At 40.9% G+C, this 17,458-nt stretch overlaps 1 protein-coding gene across 1 annotated transcript in view; it reads right to left on the bottom strand.

Annotated features, from left to right (window-relative positions):
• LOC126282290 (dipeptidase 1-like) overlaps positions 1 to 16,686 on the bottom strand; it is a 240,283-nt gene extending 223,597 nt beyond the window's left edge. Inside the window, exon 1 of the mRNA XM_049981942.1 lies at positions 16,478 to 16,686. Coding sequence (XP_049837899.1) covers positions 16,478 to 16,686 — 209 coding nt within the window. The remainder of the gene's footprint in view (positions 1 to 16,477) is intronic.
• Positions 16,687 to 17,458: the final 772 nt, after the last annotated feature.

Below are 17,458 nucleotides of genomic sequence, written 5' to 3'. Positions count from 1 at the left end.
TAAAGATAAACTTTCAAACTGCTGAAGAAACAACACTACTGCTCAGAATGGCATCAAATTGCAATGGAGGGTAAAACGTATGGCAGAAGAAAAATAAATATTTACAAAGTGCAGCAATAGATTGCGCTGTAAGGACCATAATTTAATAGTGGTCGACTACAAATGACAAATGAATCATACAACAGTCCCTCAGGTGTACGTTTGATGTTAAACAAACTGTACTACTCAGAGTATTCAGTGTGCATGGATGTACAGGTGTGATACTGTTCGATATGTAATCCCATCCACCACGGCAAGGGAATATCACATCAGATAGGAAAAATCGGTTTTTAATTGTCCTGAGGCCAAAAACCGCAAATAAGCAGCAATTAAAATCAAATCGTTTTATTAATTTCTGGCGCAAATGACTGGCGCAAAACATGTGCTCTCCACCTTTGACTGCATCAAGTTGAAATCGAAAAACTGCATGTTCCACAACTGATCGAAGTGTTTCCGGGGTCACGTTCACAATGTGTTGCGCAATAAGTGCCTTCAATGCAGCTGAGTTTGCAATCTGAACACTGAGCACAACATCTGTCAAATGGTCCCACAGCCAGAAGTCACAAGGATGAAGATCAGGAGATCGATTCGGCCAGGCTATAGGGAAATGGTGACTGATAATTCTAGCATTTCCGAAATGGCGCTTCAGCAGTTGCTTAACTGGGTTTTCAATGTGGGGAGGTGCGCCTTTTTGCATAAAAATGGTTCCATTCCAACATCCCCGCTGTTGGAGAGCTGGAATGACGTGGTAACGCAAAAGACACTCATAGCGCTTACCCAGTGATGGTACAGGTAACAGGAACGGAATCACCCGTCTCTTCGAAAAAATATGGCCTAAAGATAAATAATGCCGTAAACCCGCACCACACAGCGATCTTTACAATATGAAGTGGTACTCGCTGATTTGTGTGTGGATTTTCCGTTGCCCACATTCGCCAATTCTGTGTATTAACATATCCTGTCGGATGGAAGTGGGCTTCGTCTGTACAAGAAATCTTCCAAGGCCAATCATTGTCCACTTCCATGCTGTAGGGAAGCAGCCTACTCACACCTTATGAAATTCACATCAGTCTTTCCACTGTGTGCAAGCCAGTCCGCTGTAATTTGCTCTGACGTCATAAATGTTGTGCAATACTTTAAAAATCAAGTAAATAACCTGAAACGTTTGTAGCATGTCAGGAGTAATACTAAATCAGAATGTGTTGAATATCAGTTCAATAACTTTAACCATTTGCAGAATTTGGACGTTTTTCTGTAAAAATCATTGACGCAACAGAAAAGAGATAGAAACCTAAAAATTTATATTTACATTCCTTTTGCATAATAATGTAGTAGAAACAGTATTCTGGATCTCATAAATTAAAATTTTAGTTGAAATTCATGATTTTCTGGTTTTTGTCTTAAAAATTAGGAAAGCAAGATAGATTAATTAGGTGAATAAATGAAGCTAGGATGTTTAAATTTAAGTAGAAGGGAGATGCGCTACAATCATAAAGATGTGAGAGGTTTCAACTGAATAGCTATAAAACTATAGCGATAGCGTATCTCCAAAGGGCAAGTTCAGAGCTCGTCTACTGCGTGTAGTGTAATTAAATTAATTCTCTCGCCCAAAATATTGGACTTAGCCACGTCAGACTTTTATTATGATTACTTACCTGTGTGCTGATCGCACATTTAAATTGAGAGCTTCATCGGCCATCAGCAAAGGAAGCAATGATTTATTCGATAACTTAAAGTGTTGCATTACTAGCCCAGCAGCTAGTCAGGAGAGCAGATTTGATCAGGCGTTCCCTTAGCCGTCTGCACCGTGGCATTACATGTAAGAACGCAGCGCGACAAGAGGAAGGCCCAGTTCTCTCCAGATGCTGATTAACGCACCATCTGTGCCGGGAGTCGCGTCGCGTCGGTATCATTGCTATAAACAGCCTCGGATGCCGTAATAAGTTTCTCGGGATACGCGTAGCCAAGAAATCATTTTTCGAGTGAAGTGTTAATTCTGGGATGACTTTAATTATCTATCTTCAGTTTTGCGTATGTCGTATTTTCACGATCCGCCGCGGGACAGACATTCTACCATTATTTAGCGTGGCATTTGATGAACATTATCATCAAATTATGGCGAGCATTCACTTAAACATTTAATTTGAACAGTTATAGTTGCATCAGCGCATGAGACTCTGAACTGCTCTGGTAAAGCTGTAGCTATAAGTGTATTTCTCAGTTGAAGTGGGCACTAGGAATTCTAATTACAGGCTTCACGTTTTGCTAATCACTTTCTGGTGGCCAATATTGTAGTTTGAGAGCCAGTGTTGAGATCGGCAAACAACAGCATTAAATAAATCATAGGAACATTCCAGATTTTAATAACAATATTTCCTCCCGCCGCCCCGCATATGGTGCATCGTTGGGAAAGACATTCCACATTTATTATTCAACAATTATTTCCACCCGCCGCCCCACATATGGTGCATCGGCCGGGAAACAAACTGAGTAAAATTGTAAGTGATTTTTAAATATTCGGTTCGGAAGTGAAATGCGACACGCAGCTGAGTAATAGAACAGTGATAGTGTTACGTGTGTATGTGGACGACGCAACTGGATTAACAACGCATCTTGAGTGACGGAGCTGGCACTGAGTATAGCAGCGCTGCCGGCATCGTGAGGAGCCAGTTTCGCCTCAACGCAGTCGTCCGCCGGAGCAGATATAATTCTAGTTTGCCATATCATGGCAGTTTGGCTTCAAGACCTAGTATTATCATTTCAGGTTTTAGCTTTTCGACCAAATGTGACAAACGTGAGATCCATGACCTAGCAAATTCTTAAAAGATTCCCTTCTTACATTGAAGCGTTTTCCACTCCAAAATTCTCTCAACACTTCATTTTGCTTATTACTAGACCAATACTTATTAACGAAAGCTGTTTTAAATTCCGCTAATGTTTCACACTTCAACATCACATCAGCTGACCAACGCATGGCGTCGCCTGTTAATGGCTTCTAATAAATGAGATTTTCTCTCGTTCAGACCAAGTTGGTGGAATCACATCTTCAAAATCGTTCCAGAAATCTAGCGGGTGGATATTTTTATCTGGATCGAACCACAACCGGAGCCTCGCCTGCAGTTGCGGGCCACGCAAACACACAGCAACCGTCGAAGCGCCGTCTGCAGTTCAACGCGTCGCGTCGCATCAGTAATCCTGGTACGCCGCGCCGGCGACGCCATACGTCGTACAGAAGGAACTAAGTTAAGTGAAAAGCTGTTAAAAACTATACTAACTTGCACTAAAAGACTGTCGGCGCTGGAACCGCCAAAAGAAACTGAGGTTAAACTTAAATCAGAACCCATGTCTGTTGAGGGAACTGTAAATCCAGACAACGGTTCAGGTGTAAATATGTATGAAAATAGTAATGTTAAGGTGAAATATGAAGTATTGTCTCCTGACAGTAATGTGAAAAGGGGCAATGATTCAATGAGACCCCTGTAGTAAAGCAGAAATCAGAAATTGTTAATTTATTGGATGATAGTTTCTCTGATGAATTAAAAATGAAACAGTCATCAGAGGTGGTAGAGTTTATCAGGAGACGTTAGATATGACTGATCAATCAGAAGTTTCATTTAGTTTTGATGATTCTGGTGTTGGAGCTAGTTTTTCGTCACCTGAGTGTGATAAAAAAACCAGCCAGTGAGCAACCCAAAGATACTGGTGCTATTGATTTAAATGTAATATTACAAGCAATAGCTGCCAGTAATGCAAAAATGTCAGCCAGTAATGTTAGAATGACAGCTGAATTAAAGTCTGAAATTGTGGCCAGCCAAACTAATTTTAATAAACGGTTTGAGGCAATGGACAATAAATTAGAACCCAATAAAGCTGAATTAAAATATGAGATTGCGGCCAGCCAAACTACTTTTAATAAACGATTTGAGGTAATGGACAATACCTTCCAGGCTGGTTGCAGTAAGTTGAAAGAGGATCTGGATAGTTTTAATTATAAAATTGATCACAACCATGAGGATATTAAGAAAAATGTTGTTCAACAGTTATTTGAGATGTATGAAACAGTAAAATCCGAAGTTTCTGAGGTTCGCAAAGACTTCCAAATGGAAGATGCGAAACTGGAGCACAAGTTAGCAGAAAAAATCGAGGCGGAATCTGAACTGTGCTCAGATAGGTTTAAGGATCTTAATATACAAGTAAACATATGTCAAGCAGAAGTAGATGCAAACAAACTGATTCTACTCATATTGTGAAAGAGTAGATAATGTTGAAATGAGAGTAGAAAATATTAGTACTAACATTGCTATCATTGAGAGTAAAGTAGCTTCAGTAACTTCTGGTAATCGTAGTATACAACAAATTGTAGCTGCAAACGCCGCTTTTATCGGGTGTCGGCAGTTCTTGTGGTTCGATCCAGATAAAAATATCCACCCGCTAGATTTCTGGAACGATTTTGAAGATGTGATTCCACCAACTTGGTCTGAACGAGAGAAAATCTCATTTATTAGAAGCCATTAACAGGTGACGCCATGCGTTGGTCAGCTGATGTGATGTTGAAGTGTGAAACATTAGCGGAATTTAAAACAGCTTTCGTTAATAAGTATTGGTCTAGTAATAAGCAAAATGAAGTGTTGAGAGAATTTTGGAGTGGAAAACGCTTCAATGTAAGAAGGGAATCTTTTAAGAATTTGCTAGGTCATGGGTCTCACGTTTGTCACATTTGGCCGAAAAGCTAAAACCTGAAATGATAATACTAGGTCTTGAAGCCAAACTGCCATTATATGGCAAACTAGAATTATATCTGCTCCTAGAGACAATCTGGATCGTTTCATTGAATATTTGGAACGTGTAGAGCGTGTGGCAGCCAATGAGGAGGAAGCACGTAATAACAGAAAAGGTAATAATACTAGTAGTCATTTTAAGAACGAGCAGAATGGCAATGTAAACATCGGAACAGTAGGTGTTCACCATCCTAAGAGAGGTAGTAATTGGAGAAATAATTATCAGAACCAACAATGGCATCCAAATGATAGTAATTTTGTTCTGAACAAAATTATGCAGTTAAGCAACAGTGCAGAAAGCAATGCTGTGCCAGTTAACTATAATGGAAATAAAGGAAACAGTAGTAGCCCGAGGCAGGAAAACTAGTTCCCGTCTATGAGGACACTGGCGCTCACCAGGCGGTTACATTTCCTAAGCCAGTAATTACAGTAATTGTAAGACAGATCAGAATACTCAGACTGAACATGTGGATGAGGCGTCGGTAGCATCTACGGATACAGCAGAAATATTAGATCACTCACAGTATTTGATAGATACCGTGCTAGAGACGCTTTCTAAGTGGGAAGAGAAAGAGAAGGAGCAGCAGTGTAACGGTAGAGAAGAGCTACAAAATACTGAATTGTTAGGTGAATAAGCAGAAGAAATTCATGCTTATATTTACGATGAGGATGATGTGCTCTTATCTAAAGTGCCTGTGCTGGATGTTGATACTGTACTAATAGATTTAGGACAGGAGGTAAGTGAGAATGTAGAGGACAGCCTGTTGGGGGTCGATGAACCCAGTAACTGTGACCAGTTGTCACTTGAGAAGGAACCCGATTATAATGGTGAAAGTGGTTTAGCTGTAACTAGTGTTATGCCCGGTCTGGAGACGCAGAATCGCTCAGACTACAGTAATTTGGGTCATGTTCAGCGAACTAAATTTAAAGAAGTCGTGCGGTGTTTCGATTTGAAATTAATAGACCGACTGGAAAAGGCAGCTGAAAATGTAATCAGGAAACCCCTACACACTTTGACCTAAATGTAATGAAGACAGATGTCGATCACTTTAGTTGTAGACAGATCCAAAAGAAACTATTGGATGAGTTCGAGAAACCACCTGTACAAAATAGAATACGCCACTCTATAATAATAGTGAATATGTTGGGTATCAATGTACGTTGTCTCTTAGACAGTGGAAGTGAGGTGAGTGCGATATCTCAGTCCTTCTTTGATGCATTACCTGGTAAAGACAAGCTTACAGTAATGAGGGTAGCAGGACTAAGAATAATTGGTGCTACTGGCAAGGCGTCAAAAAGGGTTAAACAAGAAGCTTTGCTGCCCTTTAACATTAATGGTAATGTAATTGATCATCCATGCTTAATTATAAATAATCTCGGTATTGAGGTTTTAATTGGCATAGATTTCTTGTAGAAAAATCAGAGTGTTGTTGACTTTGAAAGGAGCCAGATATAAATGGTCTTGCCAATAACCGGAGTAATTACGGTACCTTTTATTGATAAACATGTAGTAACTAATGATGAGACTTGGGAGCTGCCCATACGGGTTCTGAAAAATAGGAGATATTGGGACGAAGGTGTTAATCTTGGTAAAAGTAAGCTAAACACAGAAGAAGAATTATTTTGGACAAAATAGAAGCTAAATTGCAGGAAATCGATAAAATTTCAACTAATCAGAGGGAAGAACTGAGACAGGTTTTAAAAAGGCATCATAAGGTATTTTCAAATCGACTTGGCGTGGTCAAAGATTATGAATGTTAATTAAAGGTGAAACCTGGCCAAGTGTTTTTCAGGAAGCCATACCAAATACATGTAGCTAGGAAGGAGGCGGTTCGAAAGGAGATACAGAGAATGCTAGAGTTGGGTGTGATTGAAAAAGCGGTCAGTGAGTACAATAATCCTCTTGTTGTTGTACCAAAACGAGACCGGAGTGTCAGATTGGTCTTGGACGCTCGTTGGTTGAATGAAATATTGGTTAGAGAAAGTGATAGACCGCAGAACATGGACGAGTTATTGCAAAAGTTCCGCGGAGTAAAATTCTTAACCTCTATGGACATCACGTGTGGATATTGGAATTTGCCACTGGCGGAAAATTCAAGGAAGTACACACCTTTCTTGTACGAAGGAGTTTGTTACCAATACCGTGTGGTACCTTTCGGACTTAACATCTCTGTTTGTGCCTTCGTACGTGTGGTGTGCCATGTTTTAGGACCAGCCTTAAGTAATAAAATCACAGTCTACGTAGATGATCTGTTAATAGCAACTCCTACCTGGGAAGAACACATAGTTTTATTAGAGGAAGTGTTAGAGGCTATTGAGAGAGGTGGCATGAAACTAAAGATTGAAAAGACAGAGTGCGTTAAAGAGGAAATAGGTTTCTTGGGATATATGATAAGTGAAAAAGGGATTTTGCCTGACCCAGGCAAGCGAGCAGTCATTGAAAAATTTGAGGCTCCCAGAAACAAGAAGCAGTTGAGATCGATGTTCGGTCTTTTCGGCTTCTATAGGCGTTTTGTTAGTGATCAGGCTGCTAATGCGCCCTGTCTTCACCTCCTGCTGAAAAAGAATATCCCTTGGGTTTGGATAGCAGTATGTCAACAGGCGTTCGAGGTGCTAAAACAATATTTAATTAATAGTCATCCTGATTTTGAAAAAGCATTCTGTATGTCTGTTGATACTAGTGGCTATGGTATAACTGTGGAGGTATTCCAAGTAGAAATAGAGAACGAACAAGAAGTGCACAAGACTATAGCTTTCGCAAGTCGATCTTTACAGGCAGCAGAGAGAAATTATATCATCTCAGAACCTGAAGCGTTGGCAATTGTATTTGGGGTACAGAAATTTGAGCAGTATCTATTAGGTCACAAGATAATTGTTTACAGTGGCCATAAGGCGTTGACCTTTTTAAAGACCTGTAAATTGAGGAATGCTCGTTTGGTAAGATGGTCATTGTATCTCCAGCAGTTTGAACTTGAGGTTAGATATATTCAAGGGAAAGATAATTTGGTAGCTGATGGGTTATCTAGAAGTGCGGAGCTCTGTGATGACGCGGGAATTACAGCTACAGACCTAAGTGAAGTACGAATGTTTGCGTTGCACGAAGTAAAGGAGGAAAGTGCATTAAAGAGGGTGATTAAGAACTTGAGACTTGAGCAGAATGCAGATGACCAGCTGAAATTAGTAAAGAGCTATTTGGGAGATGCGAACTATCATAAGGTTTCGCAATACTACTGTCTGCATAAATGTATTCTGTTTAGGAGGAAAAAGGTAGGTGTTTCTGAATGGAAGCTGTGCTTTCCCTCACAACATGTAGACTTACTAATCGACTATGTACACCTGAGGTATGGGCACTATGGTGCAAAGAAGTGTATTGCAAAGTTAAAAGAAAAAGTTGTTTGACAACATGTACCGCCGTGTTGCCAAGCGTCTAGCATCTTGTGTAGTGTGCCAGAAAGTCCGTGCTGCTAACACCAGAATACAAGGGGATATGCATTCAGTAGAGCCAACTGAAACGCTGGAATTACTGGCTTGTGATTTGTTTGGCCCTCTTCCTGCTGCGAGAGGTGGGTGCACCCGTGTTTTAGTTGTTGTGGATGGATTTAGTAAATTTGTTAAGCTATACCCAATTAAAAGAGCAGATGCAAAAACGTTGGTAGAAAAGTTAGAAAAAATTTCTTCGTGAACGTTGGCGTTCCAAAGAATTTGCTGTCAGACAGTGGGCCTCAATTTACTTCTGATAGATTTAAAGAATGTCTGGATAAGGCCGGAGTGAAACATCTGAAAATATCTGCGTATTTCCCCCAAGGAAATATGAGTGAACGTATTATGAGAGAATTGAATAGGCTTTGCAGGACTTATTGTGCTCGGAAACACTCAAGTTGGGCAGAGCACATGAAGTATTTTGAGAATGTAATTAACAACTTAAGGCATGATGCAACTGGTTTTGCGCCTTGCGAATTGCTGTTTGGCCAAGAACCGCACAATGTGATTGAAGATATGATAGAATTCCCTTTTCTAAGGCAAATATTCACAGACGAGAAGAAGTTAAAGGCTTGGGCAAATATAAGAAAAAGAGCACTGGAAAGGAAGAAGAGTCATGACGCAAAAGCTGTACCCACCAGTTTTGAAATAGGTCAGTTAGTCCTTGTCAAAACCAAGGGAAAATCAAAGAAAATAAATGCAGAAACAAAGAAATTCATGTTCGTATACCAAGGACCTTTCAGGATCATAGGAAAACCACATGCCAATGCATATAGGCTAGAGTACCCTAAAAGTAAAAAGCTATTAGGTCTCAGAAACGTGATCGACCTAAAGAAGTTCATAGGTAGTGAATGAATTCTGTAGGGAGGAGGTTGTTCTGTAACCTCTACACAGTGTGCCAGGTGTGCAGTCCCAGCTGTGTGAGATCTTTCCTTTTCAGGTCTCACTCACTCTTCATCTTTCCTGTCCACCAAAATTTCGGCTCTTACTCTCAAATACTAAATCTTCCGGTATGACTATCAAGCCATGAGTTCTGTAACCATTCTATCCACCGATTAGTGAAGAAAATACCTAATGTGAACAACCTAACAGTGACATAAACAATAGAGAAGTATGATGTTACTCAAATACATTTGTATCTTAATTACAAGTATGTATAGAACCCTGGTAATATTGTAAGTAAAAGAGTTCTTTTATTGGAAATGATCCACCAACAATAATTCAAAAAGATATACAAATTCATGTAGAAGCAGAATCTGAAATGGCAGTGAAACCTATTGTATGCTGTAGAGCTAACTAGTAAATAGTAAGAGGGAGTGCTTCGTGTTTTGAAAAATATGCAGATAAGTTGTAAGAATGAACTCACCTTGTGTAGCAAGGAATTGCAGTGTAATAGAATTGAACAGTGTTTGTGGTTGAGACGTGAAGGATACGTCCCTGAAGTATTTATAAGGTTGGAGCTGGCCGATATTTGGTGTGGTGTGTGACAGGACACACCTACACGTATTGAGGATATGAGTTGGAGCCGTGAATGCGACCATAGGTACCCTTATGTTAGATGAGACAGAGCAGCTCATGGTGTCCTATAGGTTTAAGGAATTTAGCATTACGCTCGTCCATAATTACTTAATGCACTTTAGTGGTAGGTCGAGAGAGACTACCTGTGGTTTCAGGGTCCGATCGAGTGGAAATGGATTGCCACGTGAGCAAACTGATCAGCTGCAATACACTATAAATATGAAATAAATGTGCTATCCTATGCTTTAAATGTTAATAGAGTGGGTGTTAAGTAAGTACATACACTAGCAACATAATTGAGTAACATAATGGCAGACGTGAAACATTATTTATACCTCAGCATAAATACACTTCAAATGAAGTAAGTACATAATTGCAGATGTGGAGCTGACATAGCAGCAGAGGACCAATAAGTGGATTTAGTAGTCAACTAAAGGTAGTGTGTTTTGAACACTCAGAACTGTACTATTACCACAAGTTACTCACATGTACAAAGAAGCTCAGAAGACAACTACTAATCAAATATACTCATACTATCTCTAAGAATAAGGTAATCAAAGATGAGTCAGTTAAGTAAATAAAACACAGATTTGTCAGGAATGTACCGAGCATTGGTTCAGTGTTCCGGCCCAGAAATAATAAATTGAGATTAAATAGGATTTATGACTGTACGCCTTGAGGATAAATTTTCTCTAGTACGTGACTAACGGCGTTTTGAGCCATTTGTTTACCGATTTTATGACAGTTAAGTAACCAAGAGAGTAAAACTGAAAAAGTTCTGTTAACTTTGTTCCAGCAACATATTGAAAGATAAAATGTATATATATCCCCATTTCATCGTGGCCCACCCTTAGATATTAAGAGAACAGAGTCTGAGGCACTCTTTTTGTTTGTTCTACAGGAAAAACCAGATAATGGCAGCCTGGTAGCTGTGTGGAAGCGTGGAGTGACTTGGACACAACTCACAGTGACCCCTCCCCTTTCCCCATGTAATTAAGAGTGAACGAGGAGGAGGCACACCATAGCAACTTCCCCTCCTCTACCCTTGTGAATGGAAGTGTAGAACGTCAGCCAAAGCGGCTACAACCACGTGTGTAAAAATGAAAGTGTCATGATTTGTGAAATTCTCTTTCAGGTTTAGAAAAGACTGCTAAGATATAATTATCTGTTTATCTATCATGAATAACTGTGTTATTTTCTTGGAATTTGTGTATGTAAAAATGTATTTATTGGCTTTAAGACTTTCATAATTTTACATATTTTATGTGTTTGTCTGTTTAAGGAAATATGTATGCCAAAGAGTTTCATTGATTTTGCTTAAATTTTGAGTGATAACCTTGCTTAAGAGGCAGTGAATATGCCAGCAATTTAAATAATGGAAGTAGGTAATCAGTTTTCTTTTAATATTTCTACATGTTTACATTTCAGTTTTAATTTTCATAGATAATTAAGCTGTACTCTTGCTTCCCTTATTGTAATTATTTTTTTCTTCATTTACATTCAAAAAAATGAAGTAGAAGGTAATGTAGGGAAGCAGCCTACTCACGCCTTATAAAATTCACATTAGTCTTTCCATTGTGTGCAAGCCAGTCCGCTGTAATTTGCTCTGACGTCATAAATGTTGCGCAATACTTTAAAAATCAAGTAAATAACCTGAAACGTTTCTAGCATGTCAGGAGTAATACTAAATCAGTATGTGTTGAATATCAGTTCAATAACTTGTTAATTTTCGGAATTTGGACGTTTTTCTGTAAAAATCATTGGCGCAACAGAAAAGAGCTACAAACTTAAAAATTTATGTTTAGATTCCTTTTGCATAATAATGTAGTAGAAACAGTATGCTGGATCTCATAAATTAAAATTTTAGTTGAAATTCATGATTTTCTGATTTTTGTCTTAAAAATTAAGGAAGCAAGATAAATTTAAACATCCTAGCTTTATTTATTCACCTAATTAATCTAGGTAGAAGGGAGATGCGCTACAATCATAAAGATGTGAGAGGTTTCAACTGAATAGCTATAAAACTATAGCGATAGCGTATCTCCAAAGGGCAAGTTCAGAGCTCGTCGACTGCGTGTAGTGTAATTAAATTAATTCTCTCACCCAAAATATTGGGCTTAGCAACGTCAGACTTTTATTATGATTACTTACCTGTGTGCTGATTGCACATTTAAATTGAGAGCTTCATCGGCCATCAGCAAAGGAAGCAATTTTTTTTTTTATTATTATTATTATTACGAGAAGTGGTGCATTACTAGCGCAGCGGCTAGTCGGGACAGCGAAATTAATCAGGTGTTTCCTTAGCCGTCCGCACCGTGGCTTTATATATAAGAATATTTCGCGAGGAAATAAGGTCCCAGTTCTCTCCAGACACTGATCAGTGCACCACCTGTGCCAGGAGTCGCGTCGCATCGGTATCATTGCTATAAAGAGCCTCGGATGCCGTAATAAGTTACTCGGGATACACGTAGCCAAGAAATCATTTTTCGAGTGAAGTGTTAATTCTGGGATGACTTTAATTATCTATCTTCAGTTTTGCGTATGTCGTATTTTCACGATCCGCCTCGGGACAGACATTCTATCATTATTTAGCGTGGCGTTTGATGAACATTATCATCAAATTATGGCGAGCATTCACTTAAACATTTTATTTGAACAGTTGTAGTTGCACCAACACATTTGACCCTGAACTGCTCTGGTAAAGCTATAGCTATAAGTGTATGTCTCAGCTGAAGTGGGCACTAGGAATTCCAATTACAGGCTTCACGTTTTGCTAATCAATTTCTGGTTGCCAATATTGTAGTTAGAGAGTCAGTGTGGAGAACGGCAAACAACAGCATTAAATAAATCATAGGAACATTCCAGATTTTAATAACAATATTTCCTCCCGCTACCCCACATATGGTGCATCGTTGGGAAAGACATTCCACATTTATTATTCAACAATTATTTCCACCCGCCGCCCCACAATGCGAGCAAGTTATTCTAAAGCATAGGTCTCGCTTGCTGACAGGTCAACAGGAAGCAACTTATGCGCATGGGTAATTTTTAATGGGTAGCAAAGAAGGATGTTTCGTAGAATATTACGCGCCGTGTTCAAGGGTATGTCCAATGGTCGGGCAATCCTCCGTGTACCACAAGTTTGTGTACCACCACTCGTCTCCTGTATTGCTGTGGCCATTGCTTCCGCTGACGTCAAATCAATTCGTTTCGTCCCTTTACCAGGTTGCACACCAAAAGAACCCGTCTTTTCGAATTTCCGAATCATTTTCTCCAGACCCATGGCGGTCACCGGACCAACGCCTTTTTTCAACCACTTCAGTGCCCGGAACTTTTGCAGAGCGACGTATGCACAGTCATCACTCTTGTAATAAAGCTTTACAAGGAGATCGCTATCCTGCATTGAGACAGTCATTGCGAACGTCGCAGACGCGAAAGGAAGGAAAGCCGTGTCCTCTGCATGTTGCAAATAAAATGCCTAACTCCTTGAATAGATGCACTTGAACACCACATATTATTCTTGCTGCTCGCTTTTGTGCAGATCACTACTTTCCTTCTAGACGATGAGTCGTACCAGGAAATTATTTGATAAGACATTGTTCAGCGCAAGTGCACGAAATATCTGAGGAGATTGAGTCGTTTGTTTCGAAGGCTGGGAATTACGCGAAGAACTGAAGTATTGGAACTTAGTAATACTTTGAAACATATCATTAGTAATTTGATATGTTGCTTTCTCTCTAATGAAATTTGTGATAACGCTTGTATTATCTGCAAAAAATACGAATTCTGCTTCATCATTATCAGTTGGAAACTGACATACATTCATGTATATTGAAAGTCGTCATAAATAATCCATCCTATTCGTTCTTTGAGAAGTATAGCGATATTAACGTCAAAAGAAGAAATAGTGATTCTTACTACTTATTACAAAAGCAGGTAATGGCTCAGAAAAGAGTTCAGCATCTGTCAATAAAAAGTTTTGATCGTGCTCCCAGTAACATGAAATGTCCGATTCGTAGTAAAACAAATTTTCAATCTAACCTGAAGATATTTTTCCCAGACAACTCCTTCTGTTCCATGAATGAGTTTCTATTCACGAACTGTAAGACTGTGAAGAAAGCGATTAAGGCTAAAAAACGTATGTTCATTAATGTTAACACTAATCTTGCAAACATATTCAGTAAATTACTTCGGCACAATTTGGAGAAAAAACATTAAAACAATCTGTGGAATATGTAATTAATTAACTGCTGTTGTCTCAAGTCTAGTGGACAACAGTCATCTGTCTTTGGAAAAGGTATTTCTTTCTGCACATGTCTGTTTTCACTGCAACACAAGATGTTTCGTCGAATCGAAGAAGGACTGCGGCAATTTTCTCTGCCTCTGGTGGCCTCGAGCTTCAGGCAGATCCTGGTAGCTCAGGCGCCAAGTGGCAAAGGCCTCAGCTCTTCTTTGTGCAAGGTGGCAGGTGATGTGTCTGCCCCTTTCCACCCAGTCCGGCAGCAACAACACAGACGTGTCGCAGAAGTACAACAGGTTTACGAAAGCTACTGTTACTACTTTACAAAAGAGATGAATAATAGAACTCGATTCGCGGAATAATTTTCACACAAAAAAGTTACGTTAATACATAAAGTTATTTGTAAAGTCGCTAACCAAGCTTGCAGTACCATCATGTAACTGCAAATGATAATCTACCAATATACCGTCACGTGCAGAGGATCCCACGTAGCACAAGGATGTAGAGAAAATGAAGATAATGACAACAACAGAGAGACACTTTCTTTGGAATAATTATGGCCGCGCGGTCTATAGCGCCTTGCGACGCTTCACACGGCTGCCGCGCCATCGGAGGTTCGAGTCTTGATGGCTCTGTGTGTGTGTTGTTATTAGCCTAAGTTAGTTTAAGTTAGATTAAGTAGTGTGTAAGCCTAGGGGCCGATGACATCAGCAGTTTGGTCCCATAGGAACTTACGCCTACCATTAATTATGTTAGAATAAATACTACAGTACACGAGTTTACAGTTTACAAAACTGAATGAAGAGCAACCTCTGAAGATGACAGAAAGGTGTTGAAACACCATTTTATTTACACTACTGGCCATTAAAATTGCTACACCACGAAAATGACGGGCTACAGGCGCGAAATTTAACCAACAGGAAGAAGATGCTGTGATACGCATATGATTAGCTTTTCAGAGCATTCACACAAGGACGGGGCCGGTGGTGACACCTACAACGTGCTGACATGAGGAAAGTTTCCAACCGATTTGTCATACATAAACAGCAGTTGACCGGCGTTGCCTGGTGAAACATTGTTGTGATGCCCCTTGTAAGGAGGAGAAATGCGTACCATGACGTTTCCGACTTTGATAAAGGTCGGATTGTAGCCTGTCGCGATTGCGTTTTATCGTATCGCGAGATTGCTGCTCGCGTTGTTCAAGATCCAATGACTGTTAGCAGAATATGGAATCGGTGGGTTCAGAAGAGTAATACGGAACGTCGTGCTGGATCCCAACGGCCTTGTATCACTAACAGTCGAGATGACTGGCATCTTATCCGCATGGCTGTAACGGATCGAACAGCCACGTCTCGGTCCCTGAGTCGACAGATGGGGACGTTTGCAAGACAACAACCATCTACACGAACTGTTCGACAACGTTTGCAGCAGCATGGACTATCAGCTTGGAGACCATGGCTGCGGTTACCCTTGACGCTGCATCACAGACAGGAGCACCTGCGATGGTCCACTCAACGACGAACCTGGGTGCACGAATGGCAAAACGTCATTTTTTCGGATGAATCCAGGTTCTGTTTAGAGCGTCATGATGGTCGCATCCGTGTTTGGCGACATCGCGGTGAACGCACATTGGAAGCGTGTATTCGTCATCGCCATATTGGCGTATCACCCGTCGTAATGGTATGGGGTGCCGTTGGTTAAACGTCTCGGTCACTTCTTGTTCGCATTGAGAGCACTTTGAACAGTGGTCGTGACATTTCAGATGTGTTACGACCCATGGCTCTACCCTTTATTCGATCCCTGCGAAACCCTACATTTCAGCAGGATAATGCACGACCACATGTTGCAGGTCCTGTGCGGATGTTACTAGGTACAGAAAATTTTCGACTGCTGCCCTGGCCAGCACATTCTCCAGATCTCTCACCAATGGAAAACATCTGGTCAATGCTGGCCGAGCAACTGGCTCGTCACACTATGCTAGTCAGTACTCTGTGGTATCGTGTTGAAGCTGCATGGGTAGCTGTACCTGTACACGCTATCCAAACTCTGTTTGACTCAATGCACAGGCGTATCAAGGCCGTTATTAGGGCCAGAGGTGATTGTTCTGGGTACTGATTTCTCAGGATCTATGCACCCAAGCTGCGTGAAAATGTAATCACATGTCAGTTCTAGTATAATATATGTGTTCAACGAATGCCTATTTACCTTCTGCATTTCTTCTTGGTGTAGCAATTTTAATTACAAACAGTGGTTTGTGTAGCAGGTGGATCTGAAATGCTGTCTGCAAACGCTGCTACTGCAGTAGCTTCCAAACCGTTTGACGACTAACGCGACTAGGGTGTGCAAGAGCCGTGGCCTGTGACCGCTTTCTGCTGCTGCCCTGGAGAGGCGCCTAGCGCTCAGCCGCTGGAAGCGTCCTCACCCGTCGACGAGCGGAGCGTCGGCCAGCAGGCGTCGCACGGCGTCGAGGCGGGCGTCGGGTCGCGCCGCCAGCAGGCAGGCTGGCGCCAGCCACAGCGCCACACACGCGCCAGCGCTGCGCATCCTCTGGTGCCAGCGGCAGCTCCTGCACACCACAGAACAGTCACCGTCACTCGTCAACCACCAGCTCGCGTCGAGACTAAACGACATGTTCAATAGCATCTCTACGGACAGAAAGTACATCGATGTGGCATTACACCTACACTTACGCCCAGGTTTTCTCACAAGGGAACCTCCCCATCCAACCCCTCTCAGATTTAGTTATAAGTTGGCACAGTGGATAGGCGTCGAAAAACTGAACACCGACCAATCGAGAAAACAGGAAGAGGTTGTGTGGAACTACGAAAAAGTAACCAAATTTACAAACTGAGTAGTCCATGCGCAAGATAGACAACATCAAGGATACTGTGAGCTCAGAAGCGCCGTGGTCCCGTGGTTAGCGTGAGCAGCTGCGGAGCGAGAAGTCCTTCCTTCAAGTCTTCCTTCGAGTGAAAAGTTTAATTTTTTATTTTCATCACTTTTCTTGGAGTGATTATCACATACAAGAAAACCTAAATCGGGCAAGGTAGAAGAATCTTTTTACCCATTCGCCAAGTGTACAAGTTAGGTGGGTCGATAACATATTCCTGTCATGTGACGCACATGCCGTCACCAGTGTCATATAGAATATATCAGACGTGTATTCCTGTGGAGGAATCGGTTGACCTATGACCTTGCGATCAAATGTTTTCGGTTCCCATTGGAGAAGCGCGTCCCTTCGTCCACTAATCACACGGTTTTGCGGTGCGGTCGCAAAACACACACTTAACTTATTACAGTGAACAGAGACGTCTGTGAACGAACGGACATATCATAACTTTGCGAAAATAATGAAGATACACTTGTCACTCGAGGGAAGACTTGAACCACAGACTTCTGGTTC

Source organism: Schistocerca gregaria, chromosome 7 (assembly GCF_023897955.1).
Source record: "Schistocerca gregaria isolate iqSchGreg1 chromosome 7, iqSchGreg1.2, whole genome shotgun sequence".
Lineage (NCBI taxonomy): Eukaryota > Metazoa > Arthropoda > Insecta > Orthoptera > Acrididae > Schistocerca > Schistocerca gregaria.
This window is presented reverse-complemented; position numbering and strand designations above follow the sequence as displayed.